This window comes from Mytilus californianus, unplaced genomic scaffold (genome assembly GCF_021869535.1).
Source record: "Mytilus californianus isolate M0D057914Y unplaced genomic scaffold, xbMytCali1.0.p SCAF_2, whole genome shotgun sequence".
Classification (NCBI taxonomy): domain Eukaryota; kingdom Metazoa; phylum Mollusca; class Bivalvia; order Mytilida; family Mytilidae; genus Mytilus; species Mytilus californianus.
In genome coordinates this window covers 104873208-104900352 of record NW_026262668.1, presented here as the reverse complement: position 1 = coordinate 104900352, position 27145 = coordinate 104873208, and the positions used below count along the sequence as shown (strand labels likewise).

Sequence of the window (27145 nt, the reverse complement as noted above, 5' to 3'; positions counted from 1 at the left end):
ATCGAACTGATCTTTATTTGAATCGATCTTAAAAAAGACCAGTTTGCGTTTACATTTGCACAAGCAAGATCGATTGAGATTGATCTTATTTAATCTAGTGCATTTACACTGCAACATAAAAAGAACGGGTCTGACCTGATTACAAATAATCTTAATAAAAGAATAGTATGATAATGTGTGCATCTCACAGGGACAATCACACACTGCAAAATCATGGAGAAAATAGTTGGATCATAGGATCATTGGAATTATGTATGCAGTTATTAATTACTATTGGTTCGCACGTCACCATTCATTAAACAAAGAAATGTGAGAAGACTATCACTTAAAAATGAATGGTCAATGCATTTGAAGGTGAGGATTTGCAGCAAAGAAATAGTATTTATTGATTCAGAAGAATGATCCAAAAACGGCGGAATCTATATATACTGTTCTTATCCCATCCATCGTTTTTAAACATGTGTGTTTTTGCCGCCGAAACATGAGCTGATTTATTTTCATATCTTAATATAACATTCACTTGAAGAAAGATCGATCGCAATCTATCTAAGCCTTTACACTTGAAGAAAGATCGATTCAAATAAGATCTATCTTTTTAAAACCATCTCTGGAGGTGGACTTTTTAAGTCCGATTGAAGATTAATTCCCCGTTTACATTAGACTAAAGATCGGTCTTTTTAAGATCGATCTCAAGAAAGATCGATCTTTTTTAAAAGTGTAAACGGGGTTTAAGTCATATTCTAAATGAAGATATTAGTCATAATATAAGCAAACATCAGTCATAATTTAGGCAAAGATTAAATTAAAATATCAGACATAAATTAAGTAAAGACATCAGTCATAATTTAAGTAAAAACGTCAATCATAATTCATACGGCAACTAAGTCTTAATTCAAATACATTTTATATTTCAAGACAATATCTGGTTATTCAAAAACATGTATAAGTAAATATATCAGGCATAATTTAAGTAAAGATATAAAATCTTGGTATCAGCAAAGATATCAGTCATAATTTAAGTAAAGATATTAGTCATCAGAGAGCAAAAAGATCTGACTTAATTTAGGTTAACATATCAGGGCTCTCCGTCATAAAACCCTACTCAGTACTTGGAGCACACAATTTGTGCTCGGAACACAAAATCCAGTATTGTGATTGGTGGAATTTGGAGTCTGGATGTTGAAATCCTATGAATTGCGTCAAGCATTGTAGATAGTTACTGTATAAAGCTAAGCTATGTCACTTGTGTAGATTAACCATACCCCTATAGGAATCATCATATAACATTCCACCTTCTTTAGTAGATACAGCTTGATTTCCTTTATCTAAGTAGATATTGTACACTTGCCCTGGAATACAAAGCAAATATATACATGATAGATTAAAGATTAATTTTCTACAAGTATACAAAAATATTTCATTTTCTGTTTAAATTTGTTTTATACACATTGTCATGCAAATATGACTGGAAATATTAAATGGATGATCTATACTGACCTTGCCAGTAGAAAGCCCCTGGTGCACCAATCAACAATCTGTTTCCATTCTACAAGTATCCAATCACATTTCATTATTCAAAGTAACATAATGAATAAAATATGACATATTATTTACAGGAAGAAAATAACTATGCAAGTATATACAGAAATATAAATTATTATATATTAATTTGGAATATATTTATCTCAAACCAAAAATCATGAGAAAAAACTTAATATTTCAGCAAATAAATATACTTTGTACCCACCAGGGGAGTTAATTTTTATTGATTAATTTCTAATTTAGTTACAGTGAAAAAGAAGTGTTCAAAACATCACTTCTTTCAATTTTAAGATATGACAGAAATTAGTATTTGGTTTTCATGTCCTTTCTAATCACAAAAAAGTTATTTTTTACACAAGTTTGGAAAATCTCATTTAAATGGCAAACTAGGAAATTTGTTCATTTGAAATAAATAAATTGCTGCTCCCTCAAATGGCATTTAAACCATGTGTTTTCTGTTCAGAGGTAAGTCGTGAGTAGATAAGGATAACTTTTGAACTTCACTATCTAAGATCTTACATAAAACAAGTCCTTTGCCTAATTTTTTCTTTCAACCAAAAACAAGTCAAAATATTTACTTCTGTTTTAGATAACAAGGTGAAATTAGAGAATTTTTATTAAGAATTTTATTAATCTAATCAAGAACCCATAAAGGGCATCATTTACAACAATATTAAGCACAATATGATTGGAAAAAAGAAAAACTATATCCTAATATAATACTATCATATATTGGACAGGATCAGAGCCTAACACATCATGTGTCTTACATAACATTAACAATAATTGCATAATAATTTTATATATTTTGTATCCACCTGGATCTTATTTCTAAACACTTAATTATATAATTGCCTAGGCACATAAGAGTTGGTAAATGCTCATTTGTGAACAGCCAGAAATATTTTTTATCCTTGGGTAATTCTTTAAAATTATTACAAAAACTGTTTACTTTATCCCATAATAATTTTCTCTGTTCGTTATATAAAGGACAACTTACTGTGAAATGGGTCTCATCTTCAATAGAATTTGATCCATGTGATAGGCAGTGATGACATAGACGCTGACTTCTCTCTATGTATTTTTTACTATACCTATCTTTCTCAATTTTAAGATCATGTGCACTTATTCTCAATTTACATATAGCTCTTCTTATATTAAAATCTTTAATTGATAAATAAGCCTCCTTTACGAAGTCAGTCTTGAGGTTGAAATAATTTTCTAATTTACTATTACCTTGTGATAAGGTATCAGATCTTTTGACCCCCCAAAATGTTTTAAAACTGTTACAAAGTTTACATTTTACAAATTTAATTAATCTATTGAGCTTTGTATTCAAATTTTGTATATCAAGTGATTGAAGGACATATCTCATAGATGAATACCAACAATTAATGTTTCCTGCATCTAAAATTTTATTACAAACATAAGCATCATAAAGTAACCCATCGTCCAATTTGTTAAGCCTGTGTACATATTTTACCATAGATATAATGACAGAAAAATAAAGAGGAAATCTTGCAACCTCTGATAACACTGCCAAATTTGAGGCTTTTTTATTTACACCAAGAATATATTTTAGATACCTGAAATGTGATTTTTCCAAATAATCATTTATGTAAATTAATTCAAATAGATAATCACTTTTTTTCTTGCAAGCAGCAGAGTTAATCTTAAAGGTACCCCAGATTTCACTACAATATAATAAAATTGGTTTTATTGTGTGATCATATAAATGGATTGCAGTATCAATACTTGGATTACAAGCTGACATGGATTTTTGTAGTTTAAATTTTGCCTTTAAGGACTTTTTGAATAGCTCTTCTTTCCCCTGCTGAATTATAAATAGAAGTGCCTTATTCAAATTTGAAGTTTAAACTGTAAAGTATCTTATTTTCCTTGTGAATCCAATAAATAACTCAGTAACAGCAGAGCTGTGACAGAGAAGACTCTACCATTTTGTTATTAAGATTTACCCTTTAAAACATATATTGGAGAAAGTCTTTAACTCACATTTGCTAAGGATGCACTGAATCCTGCTTGACAAAATCCTTGTCTATGAAAACCCCAATTAGCTGAAACAAGAAGGAGCATTCTGTCTATACTAACGTTCTATCTATGGATATAATGTATAGACAACACAAACCAGAAAGTGCATTTTCAGGACATAAGATCAAACTAAAAAAAATCTGTAAAATATCTTGGGATGTGTAAAAACTGGGAAAAAATATTCAAGACAAAACTGTGTGTAATATTTTCAATGAAAAGTTAGGAAAATTGTGAAGGACAAATGCGTTCAAGAAAACTGAGGAAAAAATAATACTTTTGGGTAAAAAATAAATTATCCAACAAGACAGAAGGTTAAAATGATTTTCTAAGAAACAAGAAATATGGCAAACAACAAATGGTTAGGGCAATATTTCTAAATAATGCAGTAAAATAGATATATATATATGGACAAAAAAGGGGAAGGACCTAGCTAACTGTTCTTTATTGAGGGGCCATAAATCATCTCTGAATTTCAGAGCCAATTTGTATGGAGAAATTTAAATTGTGAACTCACTTCAGACTATAGTATTCAGTTATGTACTAAATGTACTTTCTGGTTTACACATGAACAACACAAGTATTACTGTTCAGTGACTTTACAAATATAGAATAAAGAAATAAGTAAATACAGAAAATTTGATAGAAGACTTAGAAAAAGAATATATATATATATGCTGCCATTATATATCAAAGTTGATTGAATGTAAAGTCACTGTAAAAGAAAATAAAGCACATTTTGTCATCGAGTTTCAAATTTTTTGTTTGTTAAACCAACATCACAACAATGCTTAATCTTGTCCATATAATGCAAAATGTTTGTATGTATATTGAAAAAAATCAAGAGAAGTTACTTGTGGCAGGAACATTTAGCTTTTTTGTGAATTTTAAATGGCTGCCATAAATATTCAAACAGCCATAAATATTCAAACATTAAAGTATGTAAGGGTACTTTTTGTGTTTTTTTTTTTAATTATAACTTATATAGTTATTGTGATGCTAGTAATATTGACCTGAAAATTATAGAAAAACATCTTTTGAATTGAGAATCTCATCTGAACAGTCCCTTAATATAGTTGTGTAATAGACAAAATGTGCCTCTCTCAGAGCTCTGTATAAAGTGCATAGAATGGCAGCCAGTAGCAATCAGAGAGCCTGATTATGTACTGATAAAAGCTTCTAATCTTGGTCCTTTATACTTTCAAGTTTTTGTCACTAAATGCAGTTTGCCTATATATGCAATAAACTTAATCTGCAGCTGCATGTAGCTATTTATTTGATAGTTTCTGAATCTACTTTGAGTGCCATGCACAATATCAAATTGACTCATCATATATCATAACTATTCGTCAACTATATTCATGCTATATGTCACTGTTCTATTATTATGATTTATTTGTACATGTATGTGGAAATATAATTGAGCTACCTCCCCTTACAAAGCTGAAGAAGAAGAAATATTGATTTGCCAAAGGGAGACAATAAATCATTAAAATAAATCATTACCTTTGTCACAATTATTTCCCATTCCTTAAACTATGTAATGAGAGGTTACTCACTTTTTCCCATCTGTTAACTTAGTTTATTTTAAAAAAACATGTCCAAAACGCTGATATAAAAACACACATAACACAACTTATATATATTATATTCACAAAATTGATTTATAAGACAAGAAAATACTGATATACAAAGGACACAACATATAAACAATACACAGACAACATTTCTAAAATTTGATTAATTCCTAATTATTCTTATGAAAACTATTGTCATTCAACACAGCAATATTAAAGTTTATAAATATGACATTCATCATCAATAAATGTCAATTCTAATACACATTATTTTCTAAAATTACTTACTTCTTTGTGATAACAATAAGTCTCCTCAAAGTTATGAATCTGGCTGTTACCCAAATACACTATATTGTTTGCATTTATAAATACATGTATATAATATATACAGTATTATTAACTAGTCAAACAGGAATCAAATATAATTTGCTAATTTCTTCCACAGAGACAATTGTTTGATGTTTTATCAAACTAAGTCACAAAGTACAACTCCAAATAAAATAAAAAGGATGACAACATGATTCTCCAATCTGCAGACTTGATCTGCAACTTAACATAATATAATTGATATCATTTTTTTTTAAATCAATTTTCCAAAATCCAGCCTCACTGGAAATCTATGAAACCTATTTTGTATCTCAACATCAGGCAAATACATCTGGAAATTATATGTAGAAACCAACAACAATAAAAAGTTAGTGCAAGTAAATGTGGAATTTTCATGATATTTCCTATTCTAAGGGTTATAATTATGGAGCATGTCAACTGCATATACTAATATATTTGATTTCCCGATTCATTTATTAGGATATTGCATGTAAATAAAGCAGATGTCTGAATGCTAAGTTCTATCAAAAATGTCAGTTAAATGTTGTTTTCAGAATAACATAGGTGTCAAAGCAATGTAATAGCACAGGAAGACAGGGTGATTATAAAAAGAAAGTAGTACCACCAGAAGATCAATCTTTTCTTTTACATGAGCAAACAACCAGAAAATTTTATTCTTACTAATAATAAGAACTGACAGACATAAACATATGTGAAACAACATTATCATTTTTGTGCTGTCATTTAAGCAAGTGGTGGAAAATCTTGAAAAAAATATACATAATAACTGCATCCTATTCAGATAAATTGGCAAATATCAAACGTCTCCATTGAAAAGTCAAAATTGTCAAATCAAAGACTGTTATGTCAAACAATATATTTTGCATCAGTTGAACTGCAGGCTACTGCTCACTAATGGTACCACTGCTATAAGCATTCCATAACTATGGAGTTGATAATAGACGGCTGTCAAAAGGCATCACATAGTATGGCATGCTCATATAAAGCTTGATACCAAATTTCAAAAAGCTCTATTTGAGAGTTCCTGATAAAAAATGGGATGAAAATTTCACGCATGGCTATTACTTGTAAGAATATACAAGATTTCAGTCAATAGGAATTTGATGAGCATTGGATGTAAAAATGCATCACTCATAATAGCATGCTCAGATAAAGCTTGATACCAAATTTCAGGAAGCTCTGATTTGTATTTTTCTATCTAGTACTATGTCATTTAGCATCATCACTTGATGCCTCTTGCAGTCGGGTCACCTTACAATATGTATCAACCCCTCTGCATCATGCATGAGGATGACATCCCAGGTTTGTGCATCTGCTAATAATGTCATAACCAAATTGTCTATTTACATACATGTATACCATGTGTGTCTGTCTATCTCCCACCTTGACATACAGCACCGTCCTTTGGTGGCTTTTGCAGTTAAGTTACATATCCAATACATTGCCAATTTATTTAAAGAACTTTTTCATGTTGGGGTGTGCCTGAGAAGGAGGAAGACACTGTTAAAAGTATATATATATATATTTATATGTGTGTGTAGTTCATTCATGTTCAAACTGCTTTTTCTTTTCTTTGTATGTATACTTGACTATTGTTTTTTTTTTTTTTTGTCTTATATTGTATTATGCTCTTTGTGAGCCCATTTAATGAAAATAAAACATCTTCTTCTTCTTCTTGTAGTTCCTGAGACAAATATAACAACAATTTCATGGGACAGACCAGTATAACCCTCTTCTGTGGAACAGTGATAAAAATATTAGTAAATTTATTTTCGCATTATAATTTGGTGCAGTGAGGTCTATCAGAAGAAACATTACAAACATACAGTCTCTTGTATCTATATACCTAACTGCCTTGCCCATATTAAAGATGTATTGTAAATTTACAATGAATGAACAGAAAATTAATATAAAAAAACAGATAAAAAAAGAAGCCAAATACTTTATAAAGAATCACTTTCCCAACATGTTCTATGTCCAGCCAAGGAAAAGATCAATGTTTGGAAGAAAATAAAATCAATAACATGGAATACTGGCAAATCAATCAAGTAACTTAATCTAATGAAAATCTCTATAAAGTAACCTATAAACTTTGGTAAATGAGTTATGACCTCAACTTCATATAACATGCAAACCAGTAAATACCAATCACTGAGGCATAGAGAACTATGACAACTTGATAGATAAGGTTACTGATTAACTGACAAATGCATACATACATTTGGTTTATGACTCTTTACATCACAAACTTATAACATGAAGAGTTCTTTTATGGAATAGGATTTTTATTTTCTTCTAAAAAAATTAAAGTCACTGGTTTATGCATGGGACCTACAAATCTTCTAAAATTAACAGAAAATCTGCATTTAAGACTTTCAATGACCCTGCAGATCTCCTTGCAGCAGAATGAATCTTTATATCCTTTCTTTAATTTTTTTTCTAAATTACCCTTTAAAAAAAATATTAACCACAATGATTCATCCTAACAAAAAAACATTACAATATTGATGATTAAGAATTCTCTTAAATGCACACTGTTAGTATTATTCCAAGTAAATACTACAGCAAAATACCTAAAACTGAGAAAACATACATTATCATGTGGTAATTTGTGCTGCTGACACATCGATGTGCACCTCCACATCTTAGTGGTGGTAGAGGATTTAAAAAAAAAGAAAGATCCATTGGGGACAACCACAAAAAAATGATTATAAGGGCGCTCTATTAGTGAGCAATTAAAAATCTGAAAAATAAACTAAAACACAAATGTTTTACCATAAAAGTGGGGGGAAAAAGGGATCAGTGCCAACACTCCATCCAATCCTATGGCTATGATCAGCCCCTGCATTTCCTTTAACATTGTATTCATATTTAACTACATTACACTTTCATTTCTACTCATTCCAATGAACAAAAAACATAGATGAACATGCCCCAACAACAATTAATAACATCAAATGGGTAGCTTGACATATTGTGTGGCCATTTTATCACTGAAGAACTACTGGTATGTGTATCTTATTGTTACAATGTTGAATCTTTGATATATATAAACACATATCCTTTCATTCATATGATCATTTCATTATCACCTTCAGTAATGAGATAATTCAGCAAGACACAATTACAACAGCCTCATAACTCTACCTCAAACAACAGGTGAACTTAATTAATTTTCCTTTAACTCAATGAGTTTATCATACTTGCATTTTATGGGAGTAGATTTCAGATTGAAGTAAGCCAATAACTGTACATGTTTAGTTGATGTGCAGAAATCTGACTCATTTTTCATCAAACCTGATCATAAATATATTTCTTTGGAAGTCTTAAGAAGTAAGAAGAAACCTGATTATAAATATATTTTCTTTGGTATTAATAAGAAGAATAGGAAGAAACCAGACAATTATTCCCCTTTCCCAGGCTTTTAATCACCCTTTATAATAACTTAGGAAGGGATAAACCAATATTTCAAGATCCACTAATCCATCCTTACGAAGTTCCCACCATTACATTTAGGATATCTTTATGTTTGTTTCTGGTTATTGTAATCGATTATAACATTAGCACTATTCAGAAGAACTGTGATGTCTGTTAATATCTGATTTCATTTATAATTGCTGATATCAACAAAACTTTATTCTTCAGCTAAACATTAAATGCAAGATGCAATGTTTTAATACAAGAAAATTTTAAGGAATATCTATGACAAAAAGTGAATGTATTTCAGACACTTATCAAAGAATGCTCATTTTTCCCAAAGCCTGAGTGCATTATCCCTTCAACCTTACACAAGCTTCAAAAAGCAATAAATATTCTCAATGATTGAACCATTTTCTACACTATCAGCATTTATGTCTTTTCTTTTTACTCAGTAAATTTCAATCAAGTTCTTTTCCTGTCAACTCAACAAATCTTTGTTAAAGAATATCATGCTGAATTTTATGATCAAACTCACAATGCACAATCAAGCAACATGCACATGCACTAAATGGAGTTTTCATTAGACTTAGATATTTTGATATGTAGTTATTTGTTATGACTTTTATTTATTTGTCATTTTATTTGGTGTTAAAGTAGTTAGTTATAAATGTATGATATTAAGGGAAAAAAAGTTTTTAAAAAGACATATTAAATATGTGATAAATAGATCAAAGTATTAAATCTTAATGCATTCAAAGCCCTTGACTAAACATTAAGCTTAACTCTTAGACTAAATATCAGTGTTCAAGAATTTCCAGGAAATTAATAAGACTTAAAGAATTTTAAAAATAAATTAATCCAGTCTTATTCCTTTATAACTTTCCCCAATTTTTCAAACATTTCTGGAAAAGTGCAGATTAACCTAAATTTCAAAGAATGCTTGAAGTGGGGGTTTTAGATGGACACAAAGGCCAGCATGAAAAAGTGTCATGTTATAGTCTTTGAAAAATCTTACAAAGTATATACATATTTAGACATAAGAAAAAACTGAATTTCTCCAACAAAATTCCTTCCTTTCCCCAAAAATCTCCATGATGATTTATGCTTGAATTTAAATTATGTATTTCCATAGAATTATCATACTAAATTTAAGTTTCTATGAATAATGGGCATAACAACAATAAACTTACTGACGTAATGGTAGCAGAGAAACCCGCTGTACATTTACCATGTTTATGATGTTGGTTTATATCCTTTGGTCGTTTGTCCACCGCTACAAACAAAATAAAGCAATACAATGCTGGTTCCCTGTTTCACAAAGAGCATTCCAATGGGTACAAATCTCACAATGTTTTTTTTTGTAAGTAATTAAACTGCCAAGGGTGTAAGTATTTTATGTAAGTCCAAGAATTCAGTTCAAAATTGAAGCATTACTATATAGTTATGTTAATTTTGTTAAATATTTATGTGATTAACATAGGTTATGTTAAATTATTAATGGAAGTTTTTCCTGTGATGCAAAGTTGTGATAATTAATATTTTATAGTCAACAAAGTTAGAAGAAAAGGAAAAATTTTAATCGATTTAATTTTAAAATGAGCAGAGTAATATCACCTGCCCATTTACTACAGATATTCTCGAGATTTCTCCTTATTTCAGAGGAATTATTTGCAATGCTACTTAAATCTAAAGTTACCCATTAAAGAAGGCATAGGCATAGTTCAGTGTTTCTGGCTAAATATTCACATTAGAATATTTCAAGTTCAGTTAATATTTCTTTGTTAAGGTGCAAAAAAGTGCTTTGCCATTTATTTAAGTTTGTAAAAAAGTTAGTAAATGCATCTCATAACCAAAATTAAGAGAAGTTAGCATTCTAATTATTTTGTACAGATCAGAATTTGTTCAGCTGTTTATTTTAAAAGTTTGTCCTCTTTTAATAACAAAGATGACTCAAAAATAAAACAATTATATCAATATTCTTATTGTACACACATAAAATATAACTATTGAAATAAATTAATAAAATAAACATTTTTTCATGTCAGTCACATTATGTATGTCATTTACATTAATTTCAGGGTCTCATGTACTCATTAAAAATAACTTCCTCCACCATAAATATTAATACTTTTAGCTAAAGCGATTATGTCATGTAACAATAGTATATCCTTAACCCTATAACAAATCATTAGTAGGTTGTGAGTAGCCACCTCAAACTTTTGAGCATTGTGTATATATCTCTTTGTATAATTATCAAACTTGTTTGATTTTCATGAAATTTTCTCTAGTAAAAGTAGAACTAGGGATGATTATTTTATTCAACTATTTTTTTTCTTTTTAATATAAAAATAAGGAGATGTGATATGTATGGCACGCCTGAACCACTTTTATCAATTAATCTTAGATTATCTCAGATAAACTAGGATTATCTCAGATAATCCCGGTTTATCTCAGATAAACTAAGATTATCTCAGCTTAATTCAAATTCGAGAAAATCCTAGTTTATCTCAGAAAATACAGAAAATTCATTATCTGGAGAAAATCCCGATTTATCTCAAAATATTAAGAAAATCTAGATTTTTCTGATCGATTTTCAGATAATCCTAATTTATCTCCAGATAATTAATTTTCTCAATTTCAGATAATGAATTATCTCATTTCTCGAGAAAATCTAGGTTTATCTCGGATTCTAAATATACAAAAGAACAATGTAACGAGTGTTTTAATTGGACGACACTGAATCCGGCGTTTAACGTTTTACTTTCTCTTTGAAACCATGATGGGGACGAATTCACTTCCTATTATTGGGTGAACGGGGATGTGCCAAAATATGGGTCATAATTTTGCGAGATTTTATATAAAAATTAGCGTCCTTTTCAGAAGAGGGGTGACATTCAGCATACGGCACGCAATTTTAACTGATCGATCGCTGTTATTGTGTCATTTATCACTACTCGTGGTGTGAACATCACCGTTATTGACACCTGGACAAGCGAAATTTGTTGAATCAATTATAAAAACAAGTAATATACAGAAGGGCTGATTATATACAATATACATATACTTTGTACATACGTAATAAACAAATTTGGTAGCTATTTCTTTTACACAAACTGACTGTTTATTACCGACGGCTAATTTCGACATCGATAATCATTGAATTCTCATATTTTAATTCATTCAGTCGGTTTTAATTTTTTAATCGTGACAAAGTTTTGTAAAATATTTAATTTTAACTATTGCGTTATTTCGTCATTTGTCAGTAAACAAAATAAATAGCACTAGAAAGAAGGCAACTAAGTAATCCAATACACAAATGCACGATTCAATTATGGAAAAAACAATTATTTCATCATGGTTATTCATTAGACATAATTTTCATTTTGTTTTCAAAATAATTAAATACATAAGAGTTTATATGCCACGAACCTTAAAGCGCGAGTTATTAATTGTAGGATATAAACAATAAATGTACATTGTCTGAATACAAAATGTGTGTGTACTCGCGAACACGGGTGTCATTCGGTTTATCGAGAGAAATGATCGTGAAAGAATATCTAACGGAGGTCAAGTATTGCGAGACGATCGTGAAAGCTCTGGTACCGGATCGTGAAAGAAATTTAATCGAGAAGACATATGAAAAGTTATTAAATAATCTAATTTAATTAATTACACGGACAAATTTACAACAAAATAAAACTGTCTGTCAAAATGGTCGAACATTATGATCAGTATGTGAGAAAATCCAGTTCTAAAAGTACATAGTTTTTACAAAACAACAAAAGGCATATTGCTCCTCGACATTTCAGTGAAGACGTTCATATTATTCTTCAATTATATGATAATTAATATTTGTTATTGGTATTAAAAAAAACTAGATTGGCATGACTGACCCGGGTCTCTTTTGCTGGTGAATAGGGCTATAATCGTGCAATGCCATTGGATCTAATATCTTATAATACCACACAGACTTGGTAAATTGTATCAATACCAGTCCATTTGTCCGTCCTTCATAAGTATTGTTTTTTTTATACATTAAGATGTTTTATTTTGTATTTATAACTTTGAATTCTCATCTTTATGCCCATTATATTTATAAAGCTTGCATACCTGTATGCTATAGGGCCACGGTATTTGGTGTATGGTGTACATGTCTGTCTGCATGTTTCATATATGACGTCAATTGTATTTGATATATTGAATGATAGTAAGATGTCTGTGTCTGACTGTCGGTCAGGGTTCATATACTTTCGACCTCATGTTCCGAATTAATTGGCCAAACATAACTTTTACATTTGTCAGTTTCTAAGGTACTGTAAGCATCGGAACACCTATATTTGGTGTACGGGATTTTTGTAGATATCTGTATGTCATGGTTCATCTAACCTTGACCTCTTTTTATGAATCATTGACAATTTTAAGAGTATGTGACACTTCTAGTAAAACCCTTAATATTACAGAAGTTCAACAAATATACTATCATAAGTAAAGCAGACGAGACATTTCAGCATTTGCGCTCTGGTATTCTTTATTCTGTAATATATAGTTGTCTCATTGGAAATCAATCCACATCTGCTACGTTGTATACAAAGATACATATAACAAAATGTTGGTTATCGTTCAATCTCAAATTTTTCATGAAAGATGCTGTTTTTGCTATAAGTTTTTGGTTGATGGTTAACTTTTTGGTTTGAACGTTGCATACCCATATTATTGGCTAAATAATGGCGGTCTGCCTGATTTGTACTAGTCCGATTCTCAGAGCTGAATTTTTCACACTGATTTAGACACGTTTTAAGTTAAATTTTTTAAACTTTAGAGGTAAAGTGTTGAATTTAAAAAACAAATGATAGCTTTCATGTTCGTTCTTATCAAACAAGTTACTGGCTTCAACCAGTTGCAGGTATATCAAATGGTAAAAGAAATATTGATTTCTGATTATTAAGTCTGGTCACGCATTATCTTTCACGATCAAAATAATGCGTTGCCTGATCTATCACGATCAAGTTTGATGAAAAATCAACAAAATTCAAGGTTTTCATAAACAAATGAACGATTTTAAGGGAAGAGCTTACTTTTATTTTACTGTACTTTCGGACACAACAAAGATTAAATTTCAAATATATCATGATATATTGAAATATGACCATTATAGGTACAAAAAACGTGTTTTTTTTAATTAATCCCATAGACATGCATTGTGCCTTTTGTGTTTTTTCATTAAGTACTGCATATTTTCTTTATCTTATTGCACAGTAATGTTGAGGAAGTTGAATCATTTTGACAGACATATTTTTTTGTTCGGATTTGTTCCGCATTTTGAAAATTCAGCGATTTTTTCACACATTCTGAAGTAGAATTTACATTTAATTACATTCACGATCCGGTACCAGAGATTCCACGATCGTCTCGCAATACTTGACCACCGTAAAATATTCTTTCACTATCATTTCTCTCGATAAACCGAATGACACCCGTGGCTAAGAAACAGGAGAAAACCTCTTCGTTCTGTTTCTAAATCTTGAACCAAAACGTTTTATTCTTACAGGTAAATGTAATTACAGGTGACAAGATTGTCAAAGCTTTACCTGTTATAGTGCTAATATATAACAACTGCCCCCAATAAATGTTCACATAACAGGAAAAAAGTAATAAAAGTTTGTTTAAGACTGTTCAAAACAATATTTTAATTCAGGCACGAAAAAGAAATTTTGAAAGATTTATATTCTTATGGTTTCTGTTCAATCTTTTTCTCAAATATTTTATTCTAATAATATCTTTTGACTCGAAAACTAGCATATATTTAAGGAAGGACTTATCTTTTTAGACAACCAGTTGGATTTTTGTCGAGCCTGCGACTTTTGTCGCAGAAAGCTCGACATAGGGGGCCGTTAGCTAACTTCTTAAAAGCTTTATATTTTAGAAGGTGGAAGACTTGGATGCTTCAAACTTTGTATATAGATGCCTCATGTTACGAAGTTTCCGTCTGTCACATGTCCATTGTCCTTTACCTCATTTTCATGGTTCAGTGACTACTTGAAAAAAAAGTTAAGATTTTTTGTAATGGTAATTTCTCTCTTATTATGAGTAACATGATAACTATGTTTTGTATTTGCGTACCTTGCAAGGTCCTCATGTCCGTCAGACAGTTTTCACTTGACCTCGACCTCATTTCATGGATCAGTGAACAAGGTTAAGTTTTGGTGGTCAAGTCTATATCTCAGATACTATAAGCAATAGGTCAAGTATATTCGGTATATGGAAGGACTGTAAGGTGTACATGTCCAACTGGTATGTGTCATGTGACCTTGACCTCATTTTCATGGTTCAGTGGTTATAGATAAGTTTTTGTGTTTTGGTCTGTTTTTCTTATACTGTATGCAAGATGTCTACTATATTTGGTGTGTGGAATGATTGTAAGGTGTACATGTCTAGCTTGCAGGTGTCATCTAACCTTGGCCTCATTTTCATGGGTCAGTTGTCAAAATTAAGTTTCTGAGTTTTGGTCTTTTTTTCTCATACTTTTTCTTTATTCTCAATAAACTATATACATGTACATAGGTATAGAGAAGACATTTACGTACAATATTTACAATAAGACAGAACAAACAGAACTATTGCTCAGACAATATATGAAGTACATTTTAGCCAGGAGCACATATACCTGTGTTGATAATCTTTATAAATTTACAAAGTTAAAATCAGTTCTGATTTGTGTTTTGAAGACATAATCTGCTTGTATTTAACAGTATTTGCATTTTTAAAATAATAATGTGACATACAATGTTTCCTGTTTTCTTCAAAGTATTTGCATTCTAATATGTAATGAAATTCATCACCAATGTTATTTTTATTACATAGAAGACACAATCTATTACTTCTAACTATATTATTCCATCTACCCTGTTCAATAGGGAGCTTGTGATTTGTGGTCCTAAATCTACAAAAATCAATAGACAGTTTGTTCCCAAGAATTTCAAAATAATCTTCTTTTCCAAAAAAATCTTTAAAAAGTTTATAATTAAGTGCTTTTGGTGAGTTTTCAAGCAAAGAATGCCAGACTTGTACAAACTGATCTTTAAGTCTGACCTTGATGAATGAAACTAACCATTTACAATTCATAAAAGATTGCGTTTCCCACACATTGGGGATACCCCATTCATTTAAAATAGTCTTTACTCTGTTTAACCATGAAAAATGCACATTGTCATTAATAGACATGTGATAACACAATTCATATATTAGGGTATATGATAGTTTTGTCTCTTTGCCAGAATTTAATTCCCCCCAAAATGAGATCAATCTAGTTTTTATGTCCAAGTCTATAGGATATCTTCCAAGCTCCCCATAAATCATGTAAGAGGGTGTTGATGTTTTCAGACCTAATAATAATTTACAAAATTTTAGTTGTACCTTTTCAATTATCTCATTATTTCCAATACCCCATAAATCACAACCGTACAGTAATATTGATTTCACCATTTTATCAAATAAGTCCAACTGACTACATATAGAAAGATTATGTAGACGACCTAGTCTTAACACTTCGTAAAAAGCCTTAGTAGCCTTTTCTACATTGATTGCCTCGTTTTATTAAAATTACCTGTTCTTGTTAGAATTATGCCCAAATAGTTAAATTCATCAACGATATCCAGTTTTTTTTTCATTAAAGAAACATTGAAAATTACATGATGGTCGTCTCCTTGAAAAAACCACGACTTTTGTTTTATCAACATTTACTTTTAGCCTCCATACATCTGTGTATTAGTAATCTAGAAAACAATCTAATAGTTTTTGGAGTTCAGTTGCGGATTCGACCATCAACACAGTATCATCAGCATACAGAATAATAAAAAGTTTTAAAAATATGTCAAGTTTTTCTTCAAGCTCTGTTGAGACTGATTTTAGGCCCTCTATATTACAGGTTTGGAAAAATGAATCAAGATCATTCAAAAATAAAGAAAAAAGAAAAGGCGATAAATTTTCGCCTTGTCTAACCCCGTTATTACATGGGAAAAAATCAGACACGGAATTGTTATATGAAATACATACATGACTTAGTACCTTGATACATATTTACAATAACATTATACATACATCCATTCATATTATTCAAAAGCATTGCGTCTCGCCAAATCGTGTCAAACGCTTTTTCAAAGTCGACGAATGCACAAAATAATGTTTTCTTTTTTAATTTTACTAATACTATATGCAATAAGTCTGTTTTTTTAGAATTTATCAGCAATAGGTCAACTATATTTAGTGTATTGAATGATAGTATTTAAAACATGACATTTTCAAAATTTCGGTGTCAAAAAATATAGTCTTTAAAAACATATAAACTTTATCAAATACAATAATATTTATTTAATAAACATTTACACAAGCGACGACCAAAGACATCGTTCATCGTTTGTTGATGTAAAAAAGGGAGAAATGGAAACCATTTTGTCAAATTTTTTATTAGAAGGTATAAAGTTCAGAGAGTTTTTCATAAATATATTCTTCACGGCCATATATTTCACGGAATGATGATAAACTTTTATTACAATAACTTATCTAGGTTATCTAGACAGGTATATTATCTGTTTCATCAAACAGCCCAACGAAACATATACCCAAAAGACAGCTGTGCAGTCCTTTTTTTATTGCACCTTTTTTTTTATTGCACCATGTGCACTTTTTGTTCCTCAAAGCAAATTAAGATTCACAAAGTAAGAACATTTCTGTAGATTCTTTGTTTTTGTCCAAAATGAAATTTGATAAAGCAAAGCATATATTGACATTTCTGAAATACAGATTTAAAAAAAATACTATTTCCTTACAAAAAAGTGATTATAAGGTCCTTTGTGCTCTTATAAACTCCTTTGTGATCCTTTCTGCTACATTGTGTTCAAAGTAGGTCCTTTCTGCTACATTGTGCTCAAAGTAGGTCCTTTGTGGTGTTTACGAGACCAAAAAAAACATGCTGTCATAGTGTATTGGAATGTCGAAAAATAAGTCTCAGAAAAAAATCACTGTGTGGGATTCTTTCATGAATTTGGTTTATAATTTAAAATGTATAAATGATTTGGTCCATTTTAGAGGTCAATGCCTAACTCTATCTCTACCTCTATTATCATGGCCGACAGCCGGTAATAGTAATAGTGGTCGTTGTGACAAACCAGACACCTTCTACCTTAATGCTTCAAAACGTTTACTGGTCTAGTGCTAAGGGTAATTTTAGATACCATGCATACCTCTACTTCTGGTAACCATAACCCACACGGGAAATCAATAGGACATTCATCGAGTACCATCTATGACTATAGGACATTCAACAAGTACCTGCTATAGCTTTGGGACATTCACCAAGGAACTGCTATAAGTATAGGACATTCAACAAGTTCCTAGTATAACAATAGGAATTCAACACGTACCTGTTATATACTACTATATAGAACATTCAACAAGTACCTACTATACCAATAGGATATTCAACAAGTACCTGCTTTAGATATAGGACATTCAACATGTATTTGCCATCACTATAAGACATTCAACAAGTTCCTACTATAACTATTACTACTCTGTATATCTATCACCACTCTGTATATCTATCACTACTCTGTATATCTATCACCACTCTGTATATCTATTTCCACTATATCTATCTCTCGTTTGTACATCTATCAATACTCTGTATATATATCGCAACTCTGTTAATCTACCACCACTCTGTATATCTATCACCACTCTGTATACCTATCACCACTTTGTATATCTATCCTCACTTTGTATATATATACTACCACTCTGTATATCTGTCCCAAACCTGTATATCTACCAACATATTGTATATCTATCACCACTCTGTATATCTATCACCACTTTGTATATCTATCACCAATCTGTATATCTATCACCACTCTGTATATCTATCACCACTCTGCACATCTATCTTCACTCTGTATATGTATCACCACTTTGTATATCTATCACCTCTCTGTATATCTACCACCACTCTGTATATCTATCACCACTGTGTATATATATATCAAAACTCTGTATATCTATCCCCATCCTGTATATCTACCACCACCCTGTATATATATCACCACTCTGTATATCTATCACCTTTCTGTATATCTGTCACCACTTCGTTTATATATCACCATTCTGTATATCCATCACCACTTTGTATAGATATCACCACTCTGTATATCTATCACCACTCTGTATATCTACCACCTTTCTGCATATCTATCTCCACTATGTATATCTATCACCACTCTGTATATCTATCACCACTCTGTATATCTACCACCACTCTTTATATCTACCACCACTCTGCATATCTATCACCAGTTTATATATCTATCACCATTTTGTATATCTATCACCACTCTGTATATCTACCACCACTCTGTATATCTACCCCCACTCTGTATATCTATCACCAATCTGTATATATCTTCCATCACTCTGTATATCTACCACCACTCTGTATATCTATTTCCACAATATCTATCTCTCGTTTGTATATCTATCAATACTCTGTATATATATCGCCACTCTGTTAATCTACCACTACTCTGTATATCTATCACCACTCTGTATATCTATCACCACTTTGTATATCTATCACCACTCTGTATATCTACCATCCCTCTTTATATCTACCACCACTCTGTATATCTACAACCACTCTGTATATCTATCACCACTCTGTATACCTATCACTACTCTGTATATCTATCACCCCTCTGTATATCTTCCACCACTCTGTATATCTACCACCACTCTGCATATCTATCACAACTTTATATATCTATCACCACTTTGTTTATCTATCACCACTCTGTATATCTACCACCACTCTGTATATCTATCACCACTCTGTATATCTATCACCACTCTATATATCTACCACTACTCTGCATATCTATCACCACTCTGTATATCTATCACTACTCTGTATATATATCACCACTCTGTATATCTTTCAACACTCTGTATATCTACCACCACTCTGCATATCTATCACCAATTTATATATCTATCACCATTTTGTATATCTATCACCACTCTGTATATCTACCAACACTCTGTATATCTAACCCCACTCTGTATATCTATCACCACTCTGTATATTTGTCACCACTCTGTATATCTATCACCACTCTGCATATCTATCTCCACTCTGTATATCTATCACCACTGTGTATATATATCACAACTCTGTGTATCTATCCCCATCCTGTATATCTACCACCACCCTGTATATATATATCACCACTCTGTATATCTATCACCTTTCTGTATATCAATCACCACTTCGTTTATATATCACCATTCTGTATATCTATCACCACTTTGTATAGATATCACCACTCTGTATATATACCACCTTTCTGGATATCTATCTCCAATATGTATATCTATCAACACTCTGTATATCTATCACCACTCTGTATATATACCACCACTCTTTATATCTATCAACACTCTGTATATCTACTACCACTCTGTATATCTATCACCGTTCTGTATATCTATCACCACTTCGTTTATATATCACCATTCTGTACATCTACCACCACTCTGCATATCTTTCACCACTCTGTATGATCTATCAAAGTTTACTGACTTTGAACATGTTGAACTAGGTTATAAAATGCTAGTACTATCAGATCGTTTTTTTTGTGTCCTATTTATTGGTATACTTTTTTTTGTCTGTATTGTGTTGATCTGGCCACCGTTTCACAAAGCCTTCTTAACCTACGATCACCGTATCATTTTACGATCCGTTTACGTGTGGTTCTACGTTCCCGTTACGTGTGTTTCACAAAGGCATCGTAAAGTTGATCGCAAGTTACGCACTGTGTATCATCGTAAGTGTATCGTAAAACGGAACTCTAGCTGTAAACAGGAGGTGTGAATCGTAGTTTATTTACATCGGAATATGGCACACTCTTCTTTCACAGATCGATGAGTCGAGCATGCCGATGAGAGCGGACGTGAAAATGTTTGCAGAGAGAATCCTTCAACATCATTGAAATTGTTTTGCCAAATTGGTTTCATGGATACATATTGTTATCCTTACATCTTATATTTTATGTTTTGGATTATATTTTTTTGTTGAGGAAAGTTTCTGCAGATATTTTCAGGTTTGTTTGAGACATGTGGTCAGATGGAATCCATAAGAAGTTTCCATGTGGGAAACTATCAGACCAATCTATTTGATGTCTGAGGGTTTTAGCTGTTGTTCCCCTAATGGATCGGTAGTTTCTTTCCGAGATGCTTTATTGTAGGATTTTCGGCTTTCCTCTACCAGGAATACAGCTGGGCATTTAGCGGTATCGGTTTGGAATCCAAGTATGTCCTTTCCGGTTTCTCGTTCGTTGCCTTGACATTTGTGCGGCATCCGGGGTGACCTAATCCTTTATTTTGTATATAATTGTTTCTTTATTTTGATTTTTTTATATTTGTGAGGACGAGCGAATCAGGTGAGTGGGTGTGTTCGTATGTTTTTCATTTGTAGACGAAACACAAGCCTTGTATCTTTGATGGGTTACTTCCTTTGATATTCAATAATACTTTTTTTCTTTGTATCGGAAATTTGAAATAATAAATAGGAGAGTGAAGACGTGTTTATATCTGATCAAAGAATTAAACGAATTTTTTTACAATTATTTGATAATGTCTAAAGTTATTATAGTACTGCAATTTTAGAGGAGATATGATTGATTGATTGCTGTTTTCTGAACGTACAGTGGGAAATATTTCATGCAGATTTATGAGCAAGAGAAGAATTTTCAAACAAGAAATAAGAAGTTGCATGCGTTGTCGTTGAAAAGAATTAAATGAAAGTCCAATAAAAATAAACAAAACCAGTGTATATAATGTGCGAATCCTGAAATACCATTTTCACTGTATCCGTTATGAATTTCTAATGTAGAATGATAAATAAACAGACGACAAATTCATGATTTTTGAATAGAATAAGAAATAAGATATAATGTGTACTGTTTTTATAAATTCATGATATAGGTATGAGATGCGGACGGGTTTTCATCGCGCCTACAGCCATCCAGGTGTAAAATTGATACACAAATAGATAAATATTAAGAATAGTTCACGAACAGAGCGCGCAAGAGATTTAAAAGCAGCAGTTAAGTTTCATTTGCAGAAAAATGTACCTTTTAACATAATTATTAATGTTGTATAACTTAAAACAGGTTTTGTTATTCAGCTTGTTGATATTGAATTAAATTCCACTATGCTGTTTTCATTATGCGATTCATGTTTACTGTCGAATAATGATACTAGACTTTAATTTTCACTGTAGGGGCGATTCATTTCTATTGTACATGCGATGCATTTTCACGGAAGGAAATTAATTAATTTTCATCATATAACGTCTTAATTCAGCCGACTCTCTAACAAAATTTATGAAGTCAGAAGGATTGATTATATGTGACCCGCCACGACATTTCCAGGCTTATGGAGGTAGAACATCATTGTGAGAAAAACGCTGTTAACTATTTGTGACTAGCCACTTCCAGGCTTATGAGGGTACATTGTCTAAACTTTGCTTTTTGTATATTTATCTAGAACATTCTGAAGCAAAAAAAACTCTGTCATGTTATTATGAACTATTTTTTGTAATAACAATGAAACGAGTCATTTCGAATACCGACATGATAATGAGACTGTTCGATGGAGAATTTTTCATTATCGAAGACACTAATTTATAAAATACAAAATTATTGTATTCTATTGGCGCTTAGTAATCTTCAACAGCGTATTTGAATAAAAATTTCAAACGAATTAAATTTACAACATTACAAACAGTTCTTGGCTCTATTTTAGAAAATGTAATTTAAACTTGTTAAAATGAAGTTAGTATAAAATTTGTCAAAGAAAGCTTTTAAAATTCCTTTTTTTTCAATTTGTCTTTTAACTTAGATTTATGATGCATGTCTCTATACATAGTATGCGACGCGTAGCAGTTTATAAGTAGTTGTTCTCATATATGCATTTGATACAGTGCATTTATTATGGATATATTTTAGACTCCATTTATGAAAATCTATAGATCAGAGAATTTTGATTTTTTGTATCAATTTAAAATGTAGATTCAAATATTTATATGTCGTTGATACAGACAAAAAGATCTTATCATGTCAAAATCATGATACAACAGGAAATTTTCATATGCACGGTCTGAACACAAGAATTTACAGAATAAGCATATTTCTTACTGAATAGAGAAAAATGGCCAAAAGAATTACAGAGTACAGAAATGTAAAGCCCACCCACCCCCCTCCCCCCCCCCCCCCCTAATCCAGACCCTCATATATCATTGTGACGGATAGTTTTGTTTGTTCTATTTAACTGTTTTTATTTTCGAAAAGAATATTTGTACGAGGTGTTGTTAATAAATGTAACGGACAATATATACCATGCCCTCTCAGCCGACGTCGTTATTTCATTTTTAATGAAAGAAAGTATTTAAAAGCTTCTCTCCCTGTGCAATATGATTTATTAAACTCATTAGGCAGAGCATTTTTTATGACTACTTGCATAATTGTTTAATCGTATTAAATTCTGTATCAAATTTATATTAATAATAAAAGTTTCAGATCTTTAATATTGAAAACGGGTTAAAATTATTTACTTGCATTAATATTGATATAAAAACATCCAGTGCGTTTTTTTTGTGTTTTTTGTAGATCTAAGAAAAAAGCAACTCTGTTACACTAAAACAATTGACTAATTAAAATTGTCACATGGTGTCTTCTTATATCGTGATCTGTAATTTATATATTCGCCATCCGTAATTATTATCTAAAATGTTTATTTGGCATGCCATACTCGATAGAAGTGCGGACGTGAAAGAAAGCACTCTTCACAAAAACGTGAACGGAGATTATATTTCGATGATTTCGTCATTCATAGCCCCCCCCCCCCTCCCCCCATTTATAAAATATAATACGCGAATCTGAATATCTGTATTAAAATTGAATGTTGACACCGGTGTCGATCTGTTGGATGTAGAATTTATTTTCAAAAAAGGTGTTTGTTTAGGATATACCATTCCACGGAGATTACATGCTTGACAAATTTCTGCAGTTTTCAATTTTGTTTAGTTTTCAAGATTGATATGATTTGGAATAAATGACGATTTAACAAAATTATTTATGGTAACTTTATAAACAAAATTATTTATGGTAACCTTATAATCAAATATAACTCATATGACACTCTATGTTGTGCTAAATATTTATTCTTGCTTGGTCTTCTATCCGTTAACGGGAATTACAGGTTTACGAAGAAAACATTATGACGGCCGGTACGATCACTATCGTTGTGCAATATGTAGATAATAAAGAAATATAAAAATCTCAGATATAAGTATAACAAGCTACGGGTATATAACTCGAAGTAGTTAGTTTTGCTTTGTTACGGTGGGACAAAATAAAATGGGCGCTTTACCGGAGAACCAGTGAGTAGCGCAAAGCTAACAAAACCTGCGTTTCAGGAGTAAGTGCATGGGACCTATTTGTATCATGTTTTATATCTGGTTCTATTGCCAATGTTATTTAATTGATACTGTGTCTATCCAGTCTGTATCTGGATATAATATCCATTTCATTTTCAAAATGATCAAACGAAGAAAGTGTGGTTCTAATATTGAAGATTTTTCTTCGTCTTCTAACATTTGCGGCATCTTGATCGAGAATAAAGCCATCTTAGATATGGTTTAATTCATATTCGCGGACAAACTATGATCGAGATACGACTGGGTATAGCTGTAGTAAGTTACGCCAGGATTTACGTATTATTTACGCTCATCTTAACTTACGACGGCTTTGTGAAATGGCTGTAAAACCTACGATTTATTTACGATGAACGTACGTTGACACGTAGACTTACGAAGGCTTTGTGAAACGGTACCCTGGACCTTTTTCATCAAATTTTTACTTTAAGTTCTGACTTCGGTCTTATCCCATGTGTACAGTTTCAGTTTAAGGTATGGTTTGGCACTAGACCTTTTTTTAGCCCCTTCCAAATATGCATGTGCCTTCCTCCGTCATGACATATTGTGTCATTGAGTCTTTGTTCCTGTATTTCATTTTGTTTTTGTTGTAAATTTAAATCAGGCTGTATGTTTGCATATTTGCTTTTTTTTTTACACTCGTCGTTTTAGAAATTAAAAAGAAGATGTAGTATGATTGCCAATGAGACAACTCTCCACAAGAGACCATATGACACAGAAATTGACAACAATAGAAGACGTTACTAAGTTGAAAAACTTGTGTCTAATCCATTTGTCATTTTGGAACAATAAAATATGTTTAAACTAACAACTATACGTCACCGTACGGCCTTCGAAGCTAGAATACAGTGTTGCTGTTTACTGAAGTTACTCTTAGACTAGTAGCTCTGTACTGTTTTCTTGATGTTGGAGGTCCATAATATTTTTTTGACGGTGTTGTCCATGTACCATTTTGTAGATCGTACTTCTTGGGCATATGTTTTATAGCGACACGCAACTAGAACTTTGGCTATTTTTCAGTTTAAGTTGTCGTCAGCTAGCAATTTATCTATTCTTTTTTCGGGCTGATTACAGATGTTGTTCAATAGTCCAAGTACTCGGATATGTAGTTGGGCTTCTACTGGTAGTATTCCGTTTAGGATGTTGATAGTAACATCTGCTACATAAGTTGGTAATGAGAGTATAAGCTTATTAGTAGCTTTTTCTGGAAGTTTTCGATTAATTCTGGTGACTTGTTTTTGGTAGTTTTAGCTCTTATCCATAGAGAAGTACTGGAGATACGTAACACGAATGACCGAATGACACTTGGAATGACCGTATGACACATGAAATTTTAATCTTAGTTTAAACAGTATTTATTAATGAAAAATTTTACAAGAATAAAGTATTAAAATATTACATGAAGTTTTAATCTAAGCACATATATATGTGAATTTTAAACATTGATTTATAAATAATAGTACATTAAAAGTGTATGTTATAACTAAAACATGATTTATTTAAGCAGGCAAGTTCATAAAATGTTAATATAATTTCGTGGATACATCTGTTCCTGATTGCATATATACGATCGCTCAATGTGTTCAAGTTGGACTACCAAAGTGGGGCCCTCATTTGTAAAATATATTATAACTCACTGACACTCCATGAATTGAAATGTATTTCATTTAACAGTCAACAAAAATTATTTTAAGTAATAATTTTGCGGTACGTTTTAAAACCGCTCAGGGCCTCCTGAGTGCACTCAGGACATGTAATAGATATTTTAGTGGGCGTTGAGGGTATGCATCCGATAAATTATTTATTTTTTTATCTTAATATTTTTGTTTGAATAAAATTAATTGAATATTTCAGAAGTTATTGAAGTGTTTATTAACACACGCCGTTATTTGGAATATGTCATGCATGACCGATGATCATATTCGATACCAATTATCATGTTGATTAGGTCTATACAAATACTTAATTAGGTCGTCTGATCTTTAGTAATTAGTGAAGGTAATCAACACATACTAGTTAACCAAGCAAGAAAGGTTTTTTTTCAGAACAAAAATAAAGATAAAAGTTGCAAAAAATGTTAAATAAACGTTTCGTTTTGTTTGTAATAATATTAAAGCCATTTGAGAATTTTAAGAAATCCATTCAGTTTATTTAATTTGAAAACGTTAACAAATATAGATCTTATTCATTGCAAAGTGTGGCGTCCTTCAGGGATCAAAACCCCGTTTTAACAGCGTTTGTTTAAAGGTTAATTATGCATTGGCCACGTGTCGTTAAAAAACAAACTGATTAACAATATAATAGAGTTGTAAGGTAATAAATATTTCAGGTATTGGGCATTTGTCATTATCATGATTAGATTATCTAATTGACAACAAACACTTCATACAACTTACCAAGTAAGTACTAAAATGTAACACTTTGCAATAAATGGATGATAAATTCCTGCACCATATTTTACTCTTTTAATAGGGAAAATTAAGGAAAGAAAAACGGCGGGTGATATTTTTTTTTTGAAGATTATAACTTTCTAAAAGAAAACTCATTAGAACTTCGAAATGGTGTATTTCAACTTTGCTTAACTTATTTCAACATTTTAGTTATTTGTCCTAGTTAATTATGCGGATACCAGATTTATGTAACATATTTCACTATCTTCATAAAGACA

The 27145-nt window shown here is 31.2% G+C and overlaps 1 protein-coding gene across 2 annotated transcripts in view; it reads right to left on the bottom strand.

The window, feature by feature from the left end:
• The window catches only part of LOC127730675 (integrin alpha-8-like), a 99201-nt gene that overhangs the window by 42113 nt on the left and 29943 nt on the right, over positions 1-27145 (bottom strand). The window contains exons 5-7 of one of the 2 annotated variants that reach the window (XM_052239187.1): positions 10124-10206; positions 1498-1546; positions 1263-1349 (exon numbers count right to left, since the gene is read on the bottom strand). In XM_052239187.1, coding sequence (XP_052095147.1) covers positions 1263-1349; positions 1498-1546; positions 10124-10206 — 219 coding nt within the window. Of the gene's footprint in view, positions 1-1262; positions 1350-1497; positions 1547-3555; positions 3618-10123; positions 10207-27145 lie in introns of both variants that reach the window. The other variant, XM_052239188.1, reaches the window with a different exon arrangement.